The following is a 17,364-nucleotide window of genomic DNA, read 5'->3' on the forward strand; positions in this document are numbered from 1 at the left end:
TTACCCCCATGTCTCCCATACAGCTGGTTCAGGCTCCATTTCAAGCAACTGTCCAGCAGAAGCATATAAATTTAAATACTACTCTAGCCTAAAAGCTGTGGAGATGAACATAAAGACCAGCAGTCTGAGGAGTGAGAAGTCAAGGAGGCTTACAGGGTGGGGATGTGTGTGTTGCCAGGAACAGTAAAACTGCTCAGGAGGCCTGAGCTGGAGCAAGAACATTCACGGGGAGATATCTGGCATTTTGGCTGGCAGGGTGGTTCAGAGAGCTTGTATGTGGACCAAAAGAATTCTGACAGGAGGTTTGCTGAAATTTTGCCCTGTTTGCCTCTTCTCTTTTCCTAGCTGCCATTCTATCTGAAGGGAACAAAATCTGACACAGGAGACTGCCAAAGCTCTTAGTGGAGTAGTTTAAAGCAAAAGGAGAGCATCTTACCAAGTGATTGTTGCTGGATTAGCACCTGTAAGCTTTCTTCTGACGTAGCTGACTTTTTGCAAAGGGTACCAGTTTACTTCAGATGTGTTTATTTCCTTAATCCACGTGCCTCCTTTTTTCAGCTGTCTTTGTTCACAGTTCTAAAGAGAAAATAAATTTTCCCTATTTATCATAAATCATATACTTAAAAAGACCTTTAAGCCACCACATCATAGCAAGTCAAGCCAGTAACTCTTAACTGCAGATGCAATAGAGGACAAAGTAGCAAGATGATATCTAGCCTGCCTGTGACTTAAAACTTAATTTACAACTGGAGTTACTGAAGTGCAGCTAGTTTCAGATTTTTTCTCTGTAATTATTAGTTTGATACATACAGTGTTGTTATGCAAATTCAAGAGGCTCAATGCAAAAAGTTGAGAATATTTATGCTGGTGGCATAAGTGACATAATGTGATCAAGAGATGCCCACATTGTTAGGATTATCATGCAGATAAAGAACAGTACACTGCTAACACAGACGTGTACTACTATTCTTTTTTCATCAATATAAAAATCTGTCATTCTAAATCCTTTAAGTTCAGTTTCTCTGAGAACTCAACAAAACAAAGAAAGATAAAAGGAGCACTGAGAGTGAGCATCAAGAAATACTTCCTTTTTGCTCAGTTATATCCTTATTACAGTTTAAGAATTTTCACATGAAGAAAAAGAAAAGAGGAAAAAAATCCCACCTTCCAGTCCAAAGACGGCTCTTTTACAAATACATCCATTGTGCTGATGAGGAGATCTGGATCCCGACGATAAGCCCTAAGGGCATGCACCATCACACTGTAAATGAGACCCCACTCTTTCACTGGCATCATCAGATTAACAAACTGGCGAGTCAGACGAAAAGGCATCAACTCTGGCACACGCAAAAACTAGCCAAGGGGAAGGACAGTCAAAAGAAAACAAGAATTAAGAAACCTTGGAACAGAAGGATTAGAAATAAATATTTTTTCTTTTTAAGCTTTGAAACCCTCTTTGTCACTTAACTGAAAATAATGTGCAACTTGGTAGAACAGGACTGAGTTGTGACACCAAACCTCTAGTCATGAATATTTAGCGATAGTGGTTGAAAGCATGGCTGAACTATACAAAACACCACCATACAGACTCTATGAAACTCTATAGCTCCCTACTTGTTTGAGAATATCTGGAAACAGAGATTTTATTCTATTAACTAGAAGTAACTTGTAAAGATTATTTTGCATCAGAACGATGGCAAATGAGGAGCATCAAATTTAGTACTGAGAATACATGTGTAATTGCACATATCAAATGCAAAAGCCGTAACAAATTAATTAGAAAACAAATACCTGCGTAGCTGAGCCAAACGCATATCCAAAGTCTATTCCCACCATGCCACCTGTCTCCTTGTTAATCATGAAGTTGGACAGATGTCTGTCTCCAATACCAAGTATCCAGTGGCTGATGCACATCAGCGCATGAGAGCTGGCAAAATGGGACCGCAGAGACAGGAAGGCTTCAGGAGATGTACTCATTTTCACAAAGGCTCGCCTTAACAAAACAGAAGTCACTTGTTGCATACAGATAAAACACCAACATTCATTTCACAATGTGCAGTCATTAACAGTGCACTTACCGCAGCAGGTCTTCTGGAACACTGCTTTCCCTGCTTCTGAAAGACGTAACTGTTTCTGTACGGCTAGCGTTTCTGCGAATTAATGAAAGAATAATGTTAGCTATTGAAATAACAGCCCACTGGACATTAAAAGTTAAGATGTGTACATGACCGCATTAGGACATTTTGCTTACCCCAGTAAACACTCCAGCGAGCCACACAGAGGGTTTGCCCAAGAAGTTTTATCTGATATGAAAATACACCCCTTTCTCTTTTTTCCCAAGCAGTTATTTCCAGGACTGACATTTCTTAATACAAAACAGTATGTAGTTTTGTCTAGTTTCCCCCCAAATTAAGTAGATGGGTTAAGTTTTAATACAGTGATACAATTGTGCAGTCATTGGCTGGATAGTCTCTTCCAAGCAGAGAAACTAGGATGCAAACAAAATCTCTCAGCAGCATGCAGAGGCTATATTGACACTAGAAAGCAGGGCAGCACAAGGGGAGGCAACAGAACTAAATAGCTGGTGCTGAGGACATCCATTCCGTACGCTTTCGGGGAGGTAGGGTGACTGCTCTGGACTAGCCCACGTCTGGTCCTGTGAACTAAATGCTCGTGAGCAGCTGGAATGCGCTGGGTGCTCTCCTTCCAGTATAGTTTCGTCTGAAAGGAGCTGAATTGTGCACTCGGGCACAGCTCTGCGATGCAAGCCAACGCGAGGTGAATGGGGGTGATTGGAAATTCACTTCAAAAGCACATTCCGGATCTGAGCAAAACTGTTAATGTAGACACACTCAGATAAACGAGTCAAAGTCTTCCCTTAAAAAGCAAGACGCTTAAGCAGGTTATGAGCTGATCAGAAATGCTTGACTGGAAACTTCCCTTCCCCCACTACAGCGCTAGATCTAGACAGGTGTGGAAATTCCTCTGAGAGGATGCTCAAGTCGGGACCCAAACCATCAAATATTCTTAAACTCTTAGTGAATCACAATGACTTTCCCTGTCCAACTTCAGCAGGTGCTCTGGCTCTGAGGCAGCCTACCTAATTGCATAATCAGGAACAAGACACCTAGAAAATAAAGTTGAAGAGGAGCATCTGCTTCTAGACACTTAAGGAAGTGAGTAAGCTTTCTGGAAGCATTCCTGTGCTCTGGTGGGATTTTGGCAGTACAAAACTCCTCCTGCAGAGCATCTCCAGTAAGACAAAGCAGTAAAATGGGCAAAAATCATAACTAGCCAGCATATTATAATCCAGACCATATTTTTTCTGGAATTTCTACAACTGTATGTGTGTGCACACTTTAGTTTCTATATTTTACATGCAATTCTCTTTTAAAACCTACCTGTACATAACATGGTATCGAGAGATGTCTTGCATTTTCCCACCCATCTTGGACAGCCACTCAGAATAGGTAGCACGAGGTCCTTTTTCACTAGGGACAAAAAAAAAAAGGGGCTAATGATTTCCCTCTATCGTCTCACCACTCTGTCCTCGAATATCCGCAGGCTGAGTCTGTGCTGCTATGACCCATGAGATTTTTATGCACAGAAGGCATCAGGAAGCTACAGCCTACATTAATTTTAGCCTTGCTGTGGAAATGAAGTTTAGGCCACCAGTGCATGTGCTGATCCATCCATCTCCTTCCCCCAGCTTTGAATGCACTTCAGTCATATTTGACAGAAGATTAGACATTTCAAAGGTGTTAAATTTGTCAATAGGTACTGTGAAAATTAGATGCTGCCTTGAGAAGAAAGACCCAAAATAATTTCTCCAGGGAGGGAAAGATATTTTTAACACAGTCTCATATCCATTTGAGAGGCATTACGTATCCTACCACAGTACGTGCTGCCATTTGTCCATCCAAGCAGGTAGGGAATGCAAGAAGGCAATCCGTTGTCTACTCAGTGGTGTATAGGGGGGGAGGAATGGGGGCTTGTATTAATCCATAAGAAGTCAGTCTTCATTAGTTGCCCTGCTTATAGAATAATTTGGTATTTTTCTCCCATCTTAACTAAGTACACTAAACATTAAACCTCAGTTCCAGAAAGGCAGCAACTTAGCAGAGCACCCGCCTTCTCTATTCTTTCCAAAGCATGTTCTGGACACAGAGATCCTTTCCATTTAAAAAGTATTTATCATTTACAGACTGCGTAGCTCATCACTTCAGGATAAAGAAAAGGATTTCAAAACTTCAGAAAGTGATTCCCTCCACCCCAACCAAAATATTGCCAGCAAGGATTTAATCAGAATTTTCCTTTGCGAGTACTGTCATTCAACCATAGCTCAATATAAAGTGTCTTAATTGACTGGATTGAAGAACATGTGGGAAAATATTTAAAGTCTATATACAACAATAAAATAAAGCTATTTTTTGGGATAAATCATTAACTCTTTTTAGAAAGACACTGATCTTCTACATTTAGTATATTAGAAATTTTCTCCCCTCACGAGGTTGTTCCACATGAGTCCTCCTCCACTTTCCCAGTCAATGAATTGAGACCAACATAATACCGCTGTTGTTCACAAAAGTGAACCAGATGGCAGTAATGCAGGAACTGTAGCAGTTTCTAAACTGCTCACAAATCAAGTAACTGTAGAAATAAAGACTCTTTGGAGTCCAACGTCCACGCTGGAGGTTCCTCCAACCTGCCTCATAAACAAGAGAACTAGTAAAAATAAATGGTGACAACAACACTTTGAGAAACCCAAAGAGAGATTATGTACTAAGAACAATGTTGGTAAATAAAACCACATTTCTAAATTTCAGCATAGAAACAGGCTGAAATTCTAGAATTAAATCAATTTTACAAATATTCACCCCCCCAATTACAATCAAGAGAAAGTAAGCTAATTTCTTCAAACACAGCATTTGTATAAAGTCAGAGATGGTGTTCTTTTACAGTTGTGTTTTGTGCATCTGCTGCCAATTTCCCCTGTCACTGACTCGCTGCTGAACCCAGGTTTTGAGTAGCTCTGTCTCTGCTCTGCTCCCCTCCTCGCTGACCTACGTCCATTTCCTGCCTGATCAAATCAAGAGATCAAAATCCTTTGCTTGTAAAAATCAATCTGCTGATAAGGAAATAGTGATGATAATGACGTCACACATGATTATAAGCCTCTTGTTTAAACAAGCTGGGTGGAGGATATTCCAGGTACAATGGTACTCATTAAACAAACAGTTGCCAATTACTAATTTGGGTCAGGAAGTACAAACTGCCTCCTTGCTTATAGGTGTGCTTTTACTTCTTTCTTTTAAAAAAAGAAAATGCTGCAACAAGATTGTCAGAATCACGAGAAACCCATTAGTAGTGGTCTCTATTAGAGCAGACAGCTAAACCAAGCATCACCTGTTATAGTTGATGTCTTCCTCTTCAGACATGCTATTCTTAAGGAATTCTTTTAAAGTACAAGTATTTTCCAGCCACTTGATAAGTCCCAGTCTGGAACAAAAGAAATCAGAGATGCGAACAAGTAGCTCAGGGTTGAACTTTAGAGGAACACCACAAATAGGAAGCAACATGTTCTAGTGCCTGCTAAAAGAAGGTGGAAAGCTGCCAATTTAAATATACTCTGAAAACCAGTTTCCAGACAAAGCAATCTCAATGTTGTTTAACAGGAAAAGAAAGAAAACTAAACCAAGACCCAAAACTATCTGAACCAGAATCTGGCACACATAAATCTCACTTTTGAACGTCCCAACAGTAATAAATGTTAACATAAGGATTTCTGTCCCTTCAAGATAAATTCCTACCTTGTTGTCATGGGGATGACCTGGTAAGTTTTTAACTGCATATTCCTTTGGCTACATGTAGCATCTTGGGAAAGGATGATGTTCATTACATCAAACAGCTGCTCAATACGTTGGTCTTGTCGCAGGTCTTCACCACCTTTGACAAGAAAAGGGTACTCCTGCTCATCACTGCCTCGAATTGTTATACGTTTTGGTTTCCTCAAGGATTCCATTACCCGTATCTTGGAAAAAGACAGGAAAAAGCAAAATATTTGTGAAAGAAGACTTGGTCTTACAGAATCATCACTGACATTAAGCATATCTGGCATTCCTAGATGGCATAATCAAGTTGCTCAATTACTATTAGAAAAACAAATGCCTATTTGCAGACCTTCCTTTATGTGCTGCAAGATGCGTATGCAAGCAACAACTTTGCTCTTGTCAAATTCTTCAGATGGAATATGGACACAAATTTATACCACACAGGATTTCAACTCAAACTTATAAACATACCCGTTCATCAAATCCAGAGATTTTTGCATGGTACTCTGGCAGTGGTTTCCCTTTTCCATCATATTGACCTGAAGTGGTAGTGGTAAAAAAATAAAAGAAGCAAAAAGTTACAAAGACTGATTTTAATTTTTTTTTTTAAAGTGTGTTTAAGAACAAAACACACTTCCAAATATTTCGTCAAACTGGTAGAATGATAACTATGAAGAAAATATTTTTAAATGCATAAAAATCCATCATACGCATCATATAATTTTATCTGTAAGTTACTAACATTCTTGCCTTGTTAAGCTGTTAGAATTACAGCTCTTAATGGTTTCACAGGACACATCCTCTTTGAACTAGATTTAAACATGTATTAGATTTATAGATCAGATTTCCTGGAGTCAGGCCTTTAAAAAAAAAAACAAAACTAAGTTTTTAGGTAAGAGGTAGAATTTTAGATACAATTTTAAAAATCAGGACTACAGCTTAAGAACAGATTTAAGAGATGATGAACGAACAGAGTTATTTCAGATGAAATCTACCTCTGCGTAAGGCCAGAAAGAAGGGCCATATAGCTAACATATGAAGTAGAACTCAAGAGTAGCAACTTTCTTCTAAGGGACGGGTCACCATTGACACTGAAGGGTAACTTACCAGGAACTTCTAGTTCATTCCTCAAGAACTCAGCTTTCAATTCACTCATCCACGGTGAACATTCTTTCAGGGTTCCAGGTTCTTTATGGTTTTTGTTCATTTTTAGGATGAGAGAATTTGCAATGCCAGCAAAGAAATCAGCCTCCATATCCAACAGTTTTGAACCGCCTTCTCCAAAATGACTGTTCAAGTCCTTCCCAAAAGCCTGAGGTTCATTTATAGAAAGGAGTCCTGTTAACACAGTGCTAGGAACTCCCCGAGAATACCAGACCAGCACGTTCCTATCTACAGACACAGCTTCATCTGAGCTCCTAAAATATATCAATCGTTCTTCCACTCCAGTTCTTTTTTTCTCCATTATTTCTAGTCTGTCAGAACCTTTTCACTGCCTGTTTGGTAGGCCCACCAGCTATCATGAACAGAAATATCTACATTTCACCAATCCAGTGATATCAAAGATCTCTAGAATTAGATCATAAACCTTTTTACCGTATCAAAATCAGAAGCTTATCAGAAGCTCCTTACCTCCTCCAGCTGCACTTCGATTCTGAATGAGCATATCAATAATGCTGCTCATTAAACGTAATACATGTACCTCATCTGCTTACAAAAATTTAAGAACAGCTAGTGAAATTTTAATATAAAATACAAATATTTAAATTAGTACCTATTAAACAAGTACAAATTCCATCATGAAGCTAAATATAGGGTTATTATCAGCGCATTTAATTGATGTCCCAGTCTTTAGATGTTATCACACTTTCAAACCGCTGCAACAAAACCCAAAACCCCCTCAACTGTTCAATTTACAAATGGTAAAAAAAGATACAGATGGATAAGTTAGTGAACCTTTTTTTTTCCCCTAGAACTTGAATACTCTGTGCTTTGTGGAAGGCTTGGGTTTTTTGTTGGATTTTTGTTTGGTTTTGCGTTTTGTTTGGGTTTTTTGTTTTGTTGTTGTTTTCTTCTTTTTTTTTTTAAACTAGCAGCAGTCACACTACATAGCAAGCAAATACAGCCTACCTAATTTTATATATACCTCTTTTGCTAACCAAAAGATATATTACATGTATACATAATACATGTCATATAGCTTCATGTATTAAGAGAATTTTTTGCATCATGTTAGAAAATGTCCATTTTAATGTTTTATTTATTATTAGTGATTTGCTTTGAGATAATTTGGATGTAAAATGTATAAAACTGTATTTTAAAAGTATTTTAAATATCCTGATAAAGAAGAACTGCAAAGACATTTCATACTGATCCATTTAATAAACAAAGTAAGTATTATCTGCAAGTATTTAACTGAGTTGACTTCTTGTGTTCATAATTCAAGGTTCTAGAAAAAACAGATGTCCCCTCTTGGACCTCACTGGTATTAACGGCTTGGAAAGATATGTAAGCTCGCTTGTTTTTTCAATGCCTGATCATTTTTCTCCCAAGCTAAGAAGGACACAGCTATTTCACTGAAGTAAATGAAAATACAGAAAATATTATCCTTCTGAAGAGGAGACTGTTATAGGCAACATCTTTATCACTTTAAATCTATTTCCAGATGATCATCCGATTGCTTTCTCTGCTCTTTGACGTCCTTTAAAATTCAAGGTAGCAAATATTTAATAGCCTTAATACTGTATTTTAATTAACACAATCCATCAACAGTGTTTAATTTATGCATTACTGGAATTTCATGTTAAAAATAAACCCAAGATTTTTATTGTTTAAATTACAATTGAAACTGTACATAAATAATAGACATGAAGAATTCAATCCTGAAGTACTCCACATATTAGAGCAATTTTATGTGTCAGTCAAGAGATAGTACTTCTTTTTTTTTTCCAGCAAGGACACTAGAAACTATATAGTTACGCTCACAGCACACTTTGTTTCTCCATTAATACTGCATCATGAAGGCAAAGAATTCAGAGTCTGCACCATCACCCTGACCCTCTTCTCCTGCAGTCGCTAGCGTGTGAAAGGAATATTGCTCTCCCTCTTCCCTTCTACAGAGGGGAACAACCCTGCTACCCCTCTTCCAGCATCTCCCTCACTCTTCTCTCCCTACTCTGTTAATTCGGTAACAATGAAAAATCCATCAGCACTACTTGCAGTATCATCTACTACTGCACGTTTCAGCTTTTTAAACAAAAAAAATCCATGGCTCTTTAAGTGGGCCAAAGCGCACACAAACCATCCCAGCAACCAAACGCAGACTGCCTTTGTCCTCCTGCTAGGTCCCTTGCTGCACTTGTACCCTGTATAGCTCAACCTACAGCTGCTCCTCTCCCTCTACCCCCACACCCTGACAGCAGCACATCCTGCAAATTTTTATCCCTGTACTCTTAAGTTTAAAGTCATTATCATCAGAGACCCAGCTTATCTTGCAGCAACATAATTCAAAGGGCTAGTACGCCCCTAAACTCCTAATTGCCTTTTCTGCTGCAGTATCACCTCACCTCCTGCAGACCCCCTCACCTTACTCGCATCCTCCACCTTCCCTGCTCATGGGGAAGGAATCTCCCTAGAGACACTCGGGTAAGTTTATCTCATGCTAATGAGATGTAAGAACGACCACATGGCAGAGACCTGGATCCAGCTAGCCCTGGCCACGGGGCTATGCGCATACAGCACAAGCATACAGCCATGCTTCTACAGGAGTAACACTCTCCTGGCCTCCAGCAATTTGCAGCTCAGGGATTTCTGGACCCAGAACTGTGCATTTGTATGTAAAAGCTCTCAAAAGCATTTTCTCCCTCCCCATGCTATTGTCTACTTGCTATTTGAACTGATGAAAGCATCCATAATACCCTGCAGCAGGAGTTCAGCACTTAAGTGTGTACTGAATGAGGAAATACTTCTCCCTGTTTGTTTTGAACCTGCCATTTCCACAGAGTATTTACTCCATGGTTGGCACTCCTGATGTTGAGAGCCTTATTGTATCTGTCCTCATTGTGTCTCTTCCAACTGGAGAAATGCTAAAGTTGTTCCTTGTACAGAGGTTACTCTGTACCTCTAATTATTCTTGCTGCTCTCAACCTTCTCTGGTTTTATTATATCTATGTTGAGAACTGCGGACGAGGACTACAGTGCTCAAGAAGCAAGAGTCAGAGAAGGCTGCTATGTCAATGTATAAATCTATGTTTTGTTCTCTATTCTTAATGATGACTAACAGCTGCTTTTCTTTCTTGACTGCTCCTGAGTATTCACAGCTGATGTTTTCACAGGACTATCACAAATCAAGATTTTGTTCTTGAATTGCAATAATCAGCTCAAACCCAAAGACTTTATATGTGGAAAGTAGGCTATTTTTTTTTTTTGCCACATGCATCACTTCATTTTTCTACACCAACTTTCACTGTTTTAGATCTCAGTCAGTTTTGTAAAGTCCTTTCTGTAATTCTTCATAGTTGTAACTCTTCTGAATAACTTACCCTAAATAACTTAGTATCAGCAGCAAATTTGAGTAGCATAATATAGCAAAACATCCTAAAGTGCTCATACATCCTTGGCAGCAGGGAAAAAAACAAGGCCAGATTCCTGTGCAGGTTCATGGATGGTCAGAGAGGCCCACGCAGTCCCTGAGAACCTGGCAGCGTGCAGGACAGGGGAGGCAGATGCTGAGTAAAAGGGAACATTTAGTCCTGCAGGGCAGTCAGAAGTGGAAGTTGAACTATAGTAAGTCCATAGCTTCTAGCAAAGAAATCCCAGTCCTGTACTCCTGACTTGATCTCTTGTCTCATCAAGTCCTGCAGCACTTGTAAAAGCTGTGATCTGGTCCCCTCTTTTGACTTTCTAGTGCCTTCTAGAAAAGAACACAATGCCAACACTACTCAGTAATCACACATACCTGAATAAACCTTTTCCTCAGCAATCCAAGGCCAGGAGCCTCTAAATTTCCCAAATTCTTGTACATTCCTTCGTACATTTCCTTAAGCTTATTTTTATTCCTCTGAGCTTTTACCAACTCTTGTTTGACATCCTCAACCCAATCCTGCAAACAGAAGGAAACAGATGAGTAATGAGAAAAAGTTTACTGACTCTCACTCTGTGGTAATCTGCTCAGATTGCATTTGGGTTACCGTATTTACTAATAGTCAATTAATGTGTCTTTTGACAACTGAAAGGGCAATCAAAAGGCTATGGAAATATTTCCCTTTCATTCTGTCCCTCGATAAAATATTTCTACTTAATAACATGATTATGTTTACTACCATAGGGTCTAGCACAAACTAAGAAAGCCCCTATGGGGCCAGGAGTGGTATCTAACACAAGACAAGAATCCTTTGGACAACGAGCTCAGAATGTAGACAGGGAAGCCCAGCAGAGAGCAGGGAAAGGGCATAAGAACACAAGTAGTCAGAAATTATAGAGGTGGCCACAAATGATAATTCTGTAACAGTTTCGGAACGATTAAGGAAGACTGACCATGGGGCAGGGCAGAGACCCTGAAGGATAAAGCTGAAAAGGTCTAGTGCAAAACAGCCAGCTGGCACAAGGGAGGGAGACCGTCGCCAGCGAAAGCTGCTGACAGCACCCCGACATCATCACCAGTTGATTCTGGGTTGAACCGCTTCCTGCGGCTGTGGTGTCAACCGAACTGCGTCAGGCTCCACCCAGCACTCTCTTTCCTAAACAGAGGGTGAGGAATGAAAGGGGGGGTGGGGATTAAAAAAAAGTACACTTTACCTTAAAAAGCATGATGGGATTAGAGAGCTGTTCCAAGGAGCGAACAAAATCTTGAACTACTCCTCCTCTGTCCAATTTATTCTTGATCCTTTAAAAGAAAAAAAAGTACATCACAATGTAACAGGAACTACCATCACCACCTAGTCTGCAGATAAGCAACGATCCAGATTGTCTGCTATATTCAAGAATCTGGCAAAATAATCTGGGGGAAAGCAGGAGGACTCCCTCAGAATTCTCTCAGGGGCTGCATGACTGTCCTTGCCATGTGGCTCCCAGTTTTTTAATTAAGTGTCCCACTATGAAAATAGGAGCTTGGTGGGGGAGCGGAAAGCATACTTGCAACAGAAATAGGCATTAACCAGACTATATATCCTGTCACAACAGTTATTGAAGGGTGATGGTTTGTGAAGCACAAGACTTTATCTTCTTATTTTAAGTGAAGAAATTCAGCAAATGTATCAGAGATTTGAAAAAAGGCAAAAGGATACCTAAAATTTTATTAGTGGTTCTACAGCACTGTGTGATAGAAGTTGACTTTTGCCTGGGGATTAACTCAGGTTCTATTGCACAGTGAAACGGGCAAGGAAGGGCTGGTAGAGGAAGGCGCATGCTGCACACCGAGTAAGTAGAGAAGACAACCAAGAGCTGTCATTCCCCAAAAAATAACATGCGTCCATTTCACTGGCCCTCTCTGAAGTCTGGTAGGAGCATCTATTCTACTTAAATATCTCTGCTCCCGCTTGATATTACAATGACTCAAAATGTCCAAGCTAGCTTCATCTTCATCTTTGATGGGTACTGACTCTCAGTGCTGTGAAGTCTACTACAGTAAGAGCCTAATCATGCACTGGGTTTCCCTTCAGCCTCAGCAGAGTAGCAAAAGGAAAAAGAAACTTTGACTACCACAGAATTACCAGTAGAAAGGGCTTGCCTCTCTGTGGTCTTGTTTTTCTTTGAAAAAATTCTAACTTTCCACAGCCTGGGGACTATATGTACCCAGTGCTTCAGAAAGTATTCAGGCCACCAACCTGAGTATGTCTAATACTAAAAGAGCTTATGTATTGGTTTTCCCTGTGCCTTTAAATGAGAACACAGTGTGCATGGGACTACCCCCTAATGTTTCTCATGCCCCCTAAACAAAACAGTTTCATTAAAAAAAATAAATAAATCTCTCCACTCCTGAATAACAAACACACAAAAGAGCTACTCTGATTGCAAGTTCACCTTTCTACAAACTCCTTGTTCTTACAACCAGTTGCAGTATCTTTGAAACAGTAACTTTCACTGCTGATCATGAAAGGGTAGATGATTGCCTGGGGATAGGTATTTGCGATCTCTTCAACAGTGTGTTGCACGGCTACTGCTTCATCCTTGTCAAGTAGTGCCATCATCTGGCTAATCCAACCAATGAACTGCCAACAGGGAACCGAAGAAAGCTGCAAAAACACAGACACTGCTTTCAACTTTGGTCCTCCTCGAAAATACCAAACATAGCGAATGCAAACAAAACTGCTCTGTGGCCCAGCCTGACAGACAGAAACACATGAAAAGGAAACAGAGAATGTCAACTAGGTTGCACAAAACGTCCCCCAATAAAGCAGATTTCATATTATTATTATTATTACCACTACTACCACCACCACCACTAACTACTGCTGCTTAATAGGTTCTCCTTTACAAAGATTTGCAGTTTGTTGATCAAGAGGAGGCTTTATACTAAAACTTGTGGCTTTTCTGTCTGAATGCAATATAATGATTTTTGATTACCACATACAAACAACTCAAAAATTTAAACACATAGTTCAAACACCACTGGGTTGAAGTCTTCATTTGAGTAAAAAAAAGCCAGGAAGGAGAACACTGAAACTCTTACCACCGTTTTGTTCTTCCTTCAACTTTAAAGAGGTTTGGGCTTGCTGACATACTGATTTCAGTAGAGCATCCCCTGCCAATATACTTCATGCTCAACTCACTCCAAAAGCCATATTACTTTTGAAAAGAGTGCTACAATCTATTTTCTTGTGATAGCAAGAGACCAGACTCCAACCCCTTTCCTCCTGTCTCATCCCCTCCTACCTTTCTAATGGAGTTTAAGATCAGATTGCCAGTATTTATCTCACAGAAAGAGAAAGGACAAAGAAATGCCTGGTGAAGTTCTTTTCTGGGTGAGAACCTGGACCAAGTGTCAGGTTCTGTTTGAACCGTCACAGTTTCACTGTGGCCACACCTTGTGCACCTCAGCCGTTTTTGCTATGTTCTCAGTTTCTTGGGATAACTAAGCCGTGTTTCTGTCTCTCTCAAGTCCTTCCTCTGACAGGGCCTGGCACTCTGTGAGCACCAGCACAATGGGCTTGAAAACGTGGGCAGGCCAAGGCAAGAACAGGCATGAGTCACAGAGGACCTCTCAGCTTATCTGTCCCACCGTGGTATCCTGCAGTGGAATGGCAATGGAGGGACAGGTTGTGGAAGGGAGGAAGAAGCTGTAGTAACCTCTGAAGTGAAGCAGGACAGGGAGAGGTGGGAGAAGTGGAAAATGAGCCTGGAAAAGCTGTTGGCTTCCTGCATACAGGAAACTCAGCCTACAGAAATAAGATATGTTCCTCACCCTAATCCTACGCACCTTTATCAGCCCACTTAAATGGTTCAGAAGGAAGAAAAACTGCAACATAGTTTTTCTCCAGCAGCTCTCAAACTAACATTTGGAATCAGAATAATGATAAAAAGTTAAACTTTTAGGAAAAAAGTTTCTGTCTATGTGAATTAGACTCAGGAAGTTAGAGAAAAGACAAGGAACAATGATGGGATAAAATTTATCTGATTTACCTGAAGCAAAACTTACCAGTCTAACCTCTCCGTCCATCCAACCTCCACCCCCACCTTTTAAATGTGATTTATATCAACATTTGCTGCCAAGAAAATGGAAGCAACTAACCTCTCGTGTCACTAGACCCAATGTCTCTGCTGGATATCTTTCAATTATTTGCAGCAGTCTAGGAAATCTGAGCCTGGCTTCTCTGGAGTTCAGTTTTAAAGCTTTTATCATTTTCTCCACCACAATAGCTGGGAATAGCTGCAGATCTGCAGTGTTAATTTCTGCCAAGAGACATTAAACAAGAATTATCAGAAACACCATCACTTGTTCCATGTCTTTGATCATCTGGAACATTCATCTTTACAATTCAGTATTTTTTTTCCCCCGTGTATTTTGTATTTTTACTTTGTTCTCCTTCCCATCTGTTTGAACTGCACACATCAGCAACACATGTACTTGGGGACTGTAAGGATTAGCTTTATCAGGAAGCTGCATCACTGCTGGTATCTTGCCTGCTTTAAACACAGCACTTCTGCGGTCTGGGAAGGAACAAGGGAAGCATCTGCTGGACATGATATATATCTCACAAGTGAGAGGGAGACGATGAGTGATTCACTAGTACCTAAGCTGGCAGTAATGGGGGGGGAAGGAATATAAATACTGTTGAACTGGAGGACAAACTGTTCCATTTAAATTCATGCTGTGTTGCTCAGGGAGATCTCCTGGGTATCACAAAAGCTCACGTATCACAGATAAATCCACCTCACATGCTTAAGAGAAATCCTGACTAACCAAGCAAGCCTTCTTCTTCCCTATGCAGATGCTGGTCACAGAAATTGACTAAAGTCATATATGCATCAATAACTCCCATCACATCTACATGTTCCATGGAGTGGGACTGCACCTCCTCTTCGGACTTCCTCGCGGCACTGCTGAAACACTGAAAAGCCTTCTTGTTCAGACCTGCCAATACCTGAAATTCAACCATAAGAGAAAAAAAGACCCATTAGCAAGTAGCATTCAACAATTCTTTTTGAAACTGGAGCTTGGTTGCAAGGCTTGAGTAGATAAAACTTTAACTGCATTAGATGTTTTAAGCAGCTGATACAAAGGAAAAAAATTGGGACATTATTTCTAGTAGTAATTTCCAGAATTTTAATTTCCACAATTTTCAACAGAAAAATACAAAACACCCTTTTAACTTAAATTAGTCTCTGGAAATGTTATGTGGAATTTTTGTAACTGCAAAAAAGTTAACGTTACTAGAGTTTCCACAAACAGTTAACAGAAAACACAATTAAAAAATGCTGTTTTCCTATTAGGACATATCTGCAATGTCTGCATAACAGCTATACTTAGAACTTGTGTTAAAAAAAGCATGCATCAAACTATTTCAGATCTGATGTCTTTTTCCCTATTACATAGTCGTATTGACCATACACTTCCAATGCAGCTCATGCAATGAAGGACTTGACAAGATCCTTTACAACTGAATGTTTATAAATCAAGGACATATGTTCTCATATTGCCAACAAGCTTACCATCCTCAGACATTGTAGCTATTCTAGTTATTAAACAATACACAAAATTGCTGCAGAACAAGTTGGAACAACTGAAAAATGCTGTAACTGAAATTAAATAGTTTGCATTTCAGGTAGGTACAGGGAAACTAACAGGGTCAGAGTACTGCTTAATACTAAGTTAACATAAGGCTAAGATCCTTAATCTTACAGAAATATCTGGTATCCCAATCTGACTCATCTGACACAGAGGAGCTTTTATGCTCATCTTTTAGATTTCCTTGAGAAGAATGCTCATAATAATTAGCTAATAATTGAAGCTTAAGCTTTTGCTCACATTTCTACGCACCCGAAAATTTAAAATCTTTTTTGCAGGAATCTCTTCTTTATCTGCTTTTCTTTAACAACCATAAAAACACAAATTCAGCACAATTTTTTCTGTTTTATAGTGATATGGTTCATATCTAAGGGTCTTCATGGTGGCTTTAGGAATTAACAGAAAGAAGTCAGCAACGGTACTTCAAATTCTTACTTATTCAATTTGACAGACAAAAGGTCACTGCCACAGCATCTGGGAAAACTGACAACATATATGATTTCAGATGCAGCACAGTCTGTCACTGTATTCTTCAAATGCGCACCTTGCCAAAAAAGGCAAAGATGACCTGCATATGCTCTGTCTTAAAAACCCCTCTCCTCTTTATCACTAAAATTATTTAGATAAAATAAGTGTATCAGTATCATAAAGATCTCTTTATGAAATAAGATAGTCTGACAGCATGAAGAAGCTCTGAAATGCCCAGCTGAAATAAAGGCATTCTTTGCGGATCATGTTCCCAAGCCTTGCCACTGTGCATGCAGGTGCTACGACTACGTCCTTCCCCTCCACACAAAATGCAGGAACAGAGAAACACAGGAACACTCTCCCAATTAAAAAGGCTACAGTGGTGCAGAACTCCAGGAGACCAAAAACCAGACAAAACAGCAACCACAGCAGGTCTGGGTTTTTTTTTTCCTTCCCCTAGCTGGCGTTCCTGACAAATCACTGCTAATAGCAGATGGGTTGCACGTTCTCTGTATATATCCATACCCATCACTACCTACTGAAGTAATGATTACAATACTGAAATAACTAAAAGCTTTTCCCCTCTCATTTACCTTTTCAGGACTCTCAAGACTTTCTCCTGATAGTACTGATACTTTTCTAGCTGCTTCTTCCTTGATTTGCTCAAGACATCTTGGATCCTGACTAAGAGCATTGGCCATGATGTGGTACGTAGTACCCAGAAGAAGATGCTGGTTTCGGAAGGCCGTTATGTTCTTGCTAAGATAATCAGATTTAGTATCTTCTGTTGGAATTCAAAAACAAAGTTGGTAATTTGACAACAAAGCAGCTTTGTATAAT

The 17,364-nt window shown here is 39.7% G+C and overlaps 1 protein-coding gene across 2 annotated transcripts in view; it reads right to left on the reverse strand.

Annotated features, from left to right (window-relative positions):
- The window catches only part of PRKDC (protein kinase, DNA-activated, catalytic subunit), an 87,728-nt gene that overhangs the window by 960 nt on the left and 69,404 nt on the right, over window positions 1-17,364 (reverse strand). For both annotated transcript variants that reach the window (XM_075494613.1, XM_075494612.1), the window contains exons 71-85: window positions 17,118-17,308; window positions 15,232-15,412; window positions 14,560-14,720; window positions 12,852-13,063; window positions 11,628-11,715; window positions 10,789-10,932; window positions 6,939-7,143; window positions 6,303-6,370; window positions 5,811-6,031; window positions 5,407-5,499; window positions 3,402-3,491; window positions 2,079-2,150; window positions 1,792-1,993; window positions 1,165-1,353; window positions 437-576 (exon numbers count right to left, since the gene is read on the reverse strand). In XM_075494613.1, coding sequence (XP_075350728.1) covers window positions 437-576; window positions 1,165-1,353; window positions 1,792-1,993; window positions 2,079-2,150; window positions 3,402-3,491; window positions 5,407-5,499; window positions 5,811-6,031; window positions 6,303-6,370; window positions 6,939-7,143; window positions 10,789-10,932; window positions 11,628-11,715; window positions 12,852-13,063; window positions 14,560-14,720; window positions 15,232-15,412; window positions 17,118-17,308 — 2,257 coding nt within the window. The remainder of the gene's footprint in view (window positions 1-436; window positions 577-1,164; window positions 1,354-1,791; window positions 1,994-2,078; window positions 2,151-3,401; window positions 3,492-5,406; window positions 5,500-5,810; window positions 6,032-6,302; window positions 6,371-6,938; window positions 7,144-10,788; window positions 10,933-11,627; window positions 11,716-12,851; window positions 13,064-14,559; window positions 14,721-15,231; window positions 15,413-17,117; window positions 17,309-17,364) is intronic.

The sequence above is a fragment of the Mycteria americana genome, chromosome 2 (assembly GCF_035582795.1).
Source record: "Mycteria americana isolate JAX WOST 10 ecotype Jacksonville Zoo and Gardens chromosome 2, USCA_MyAme_1.0, whole genome shotgun sequence".
Classification (NCBI taxonomy): Eukaryota; Metazoa; Chordata; class Aves; order Ciconiiformes; family Ciconiidae; genus Mycteria; species Mycteria americana.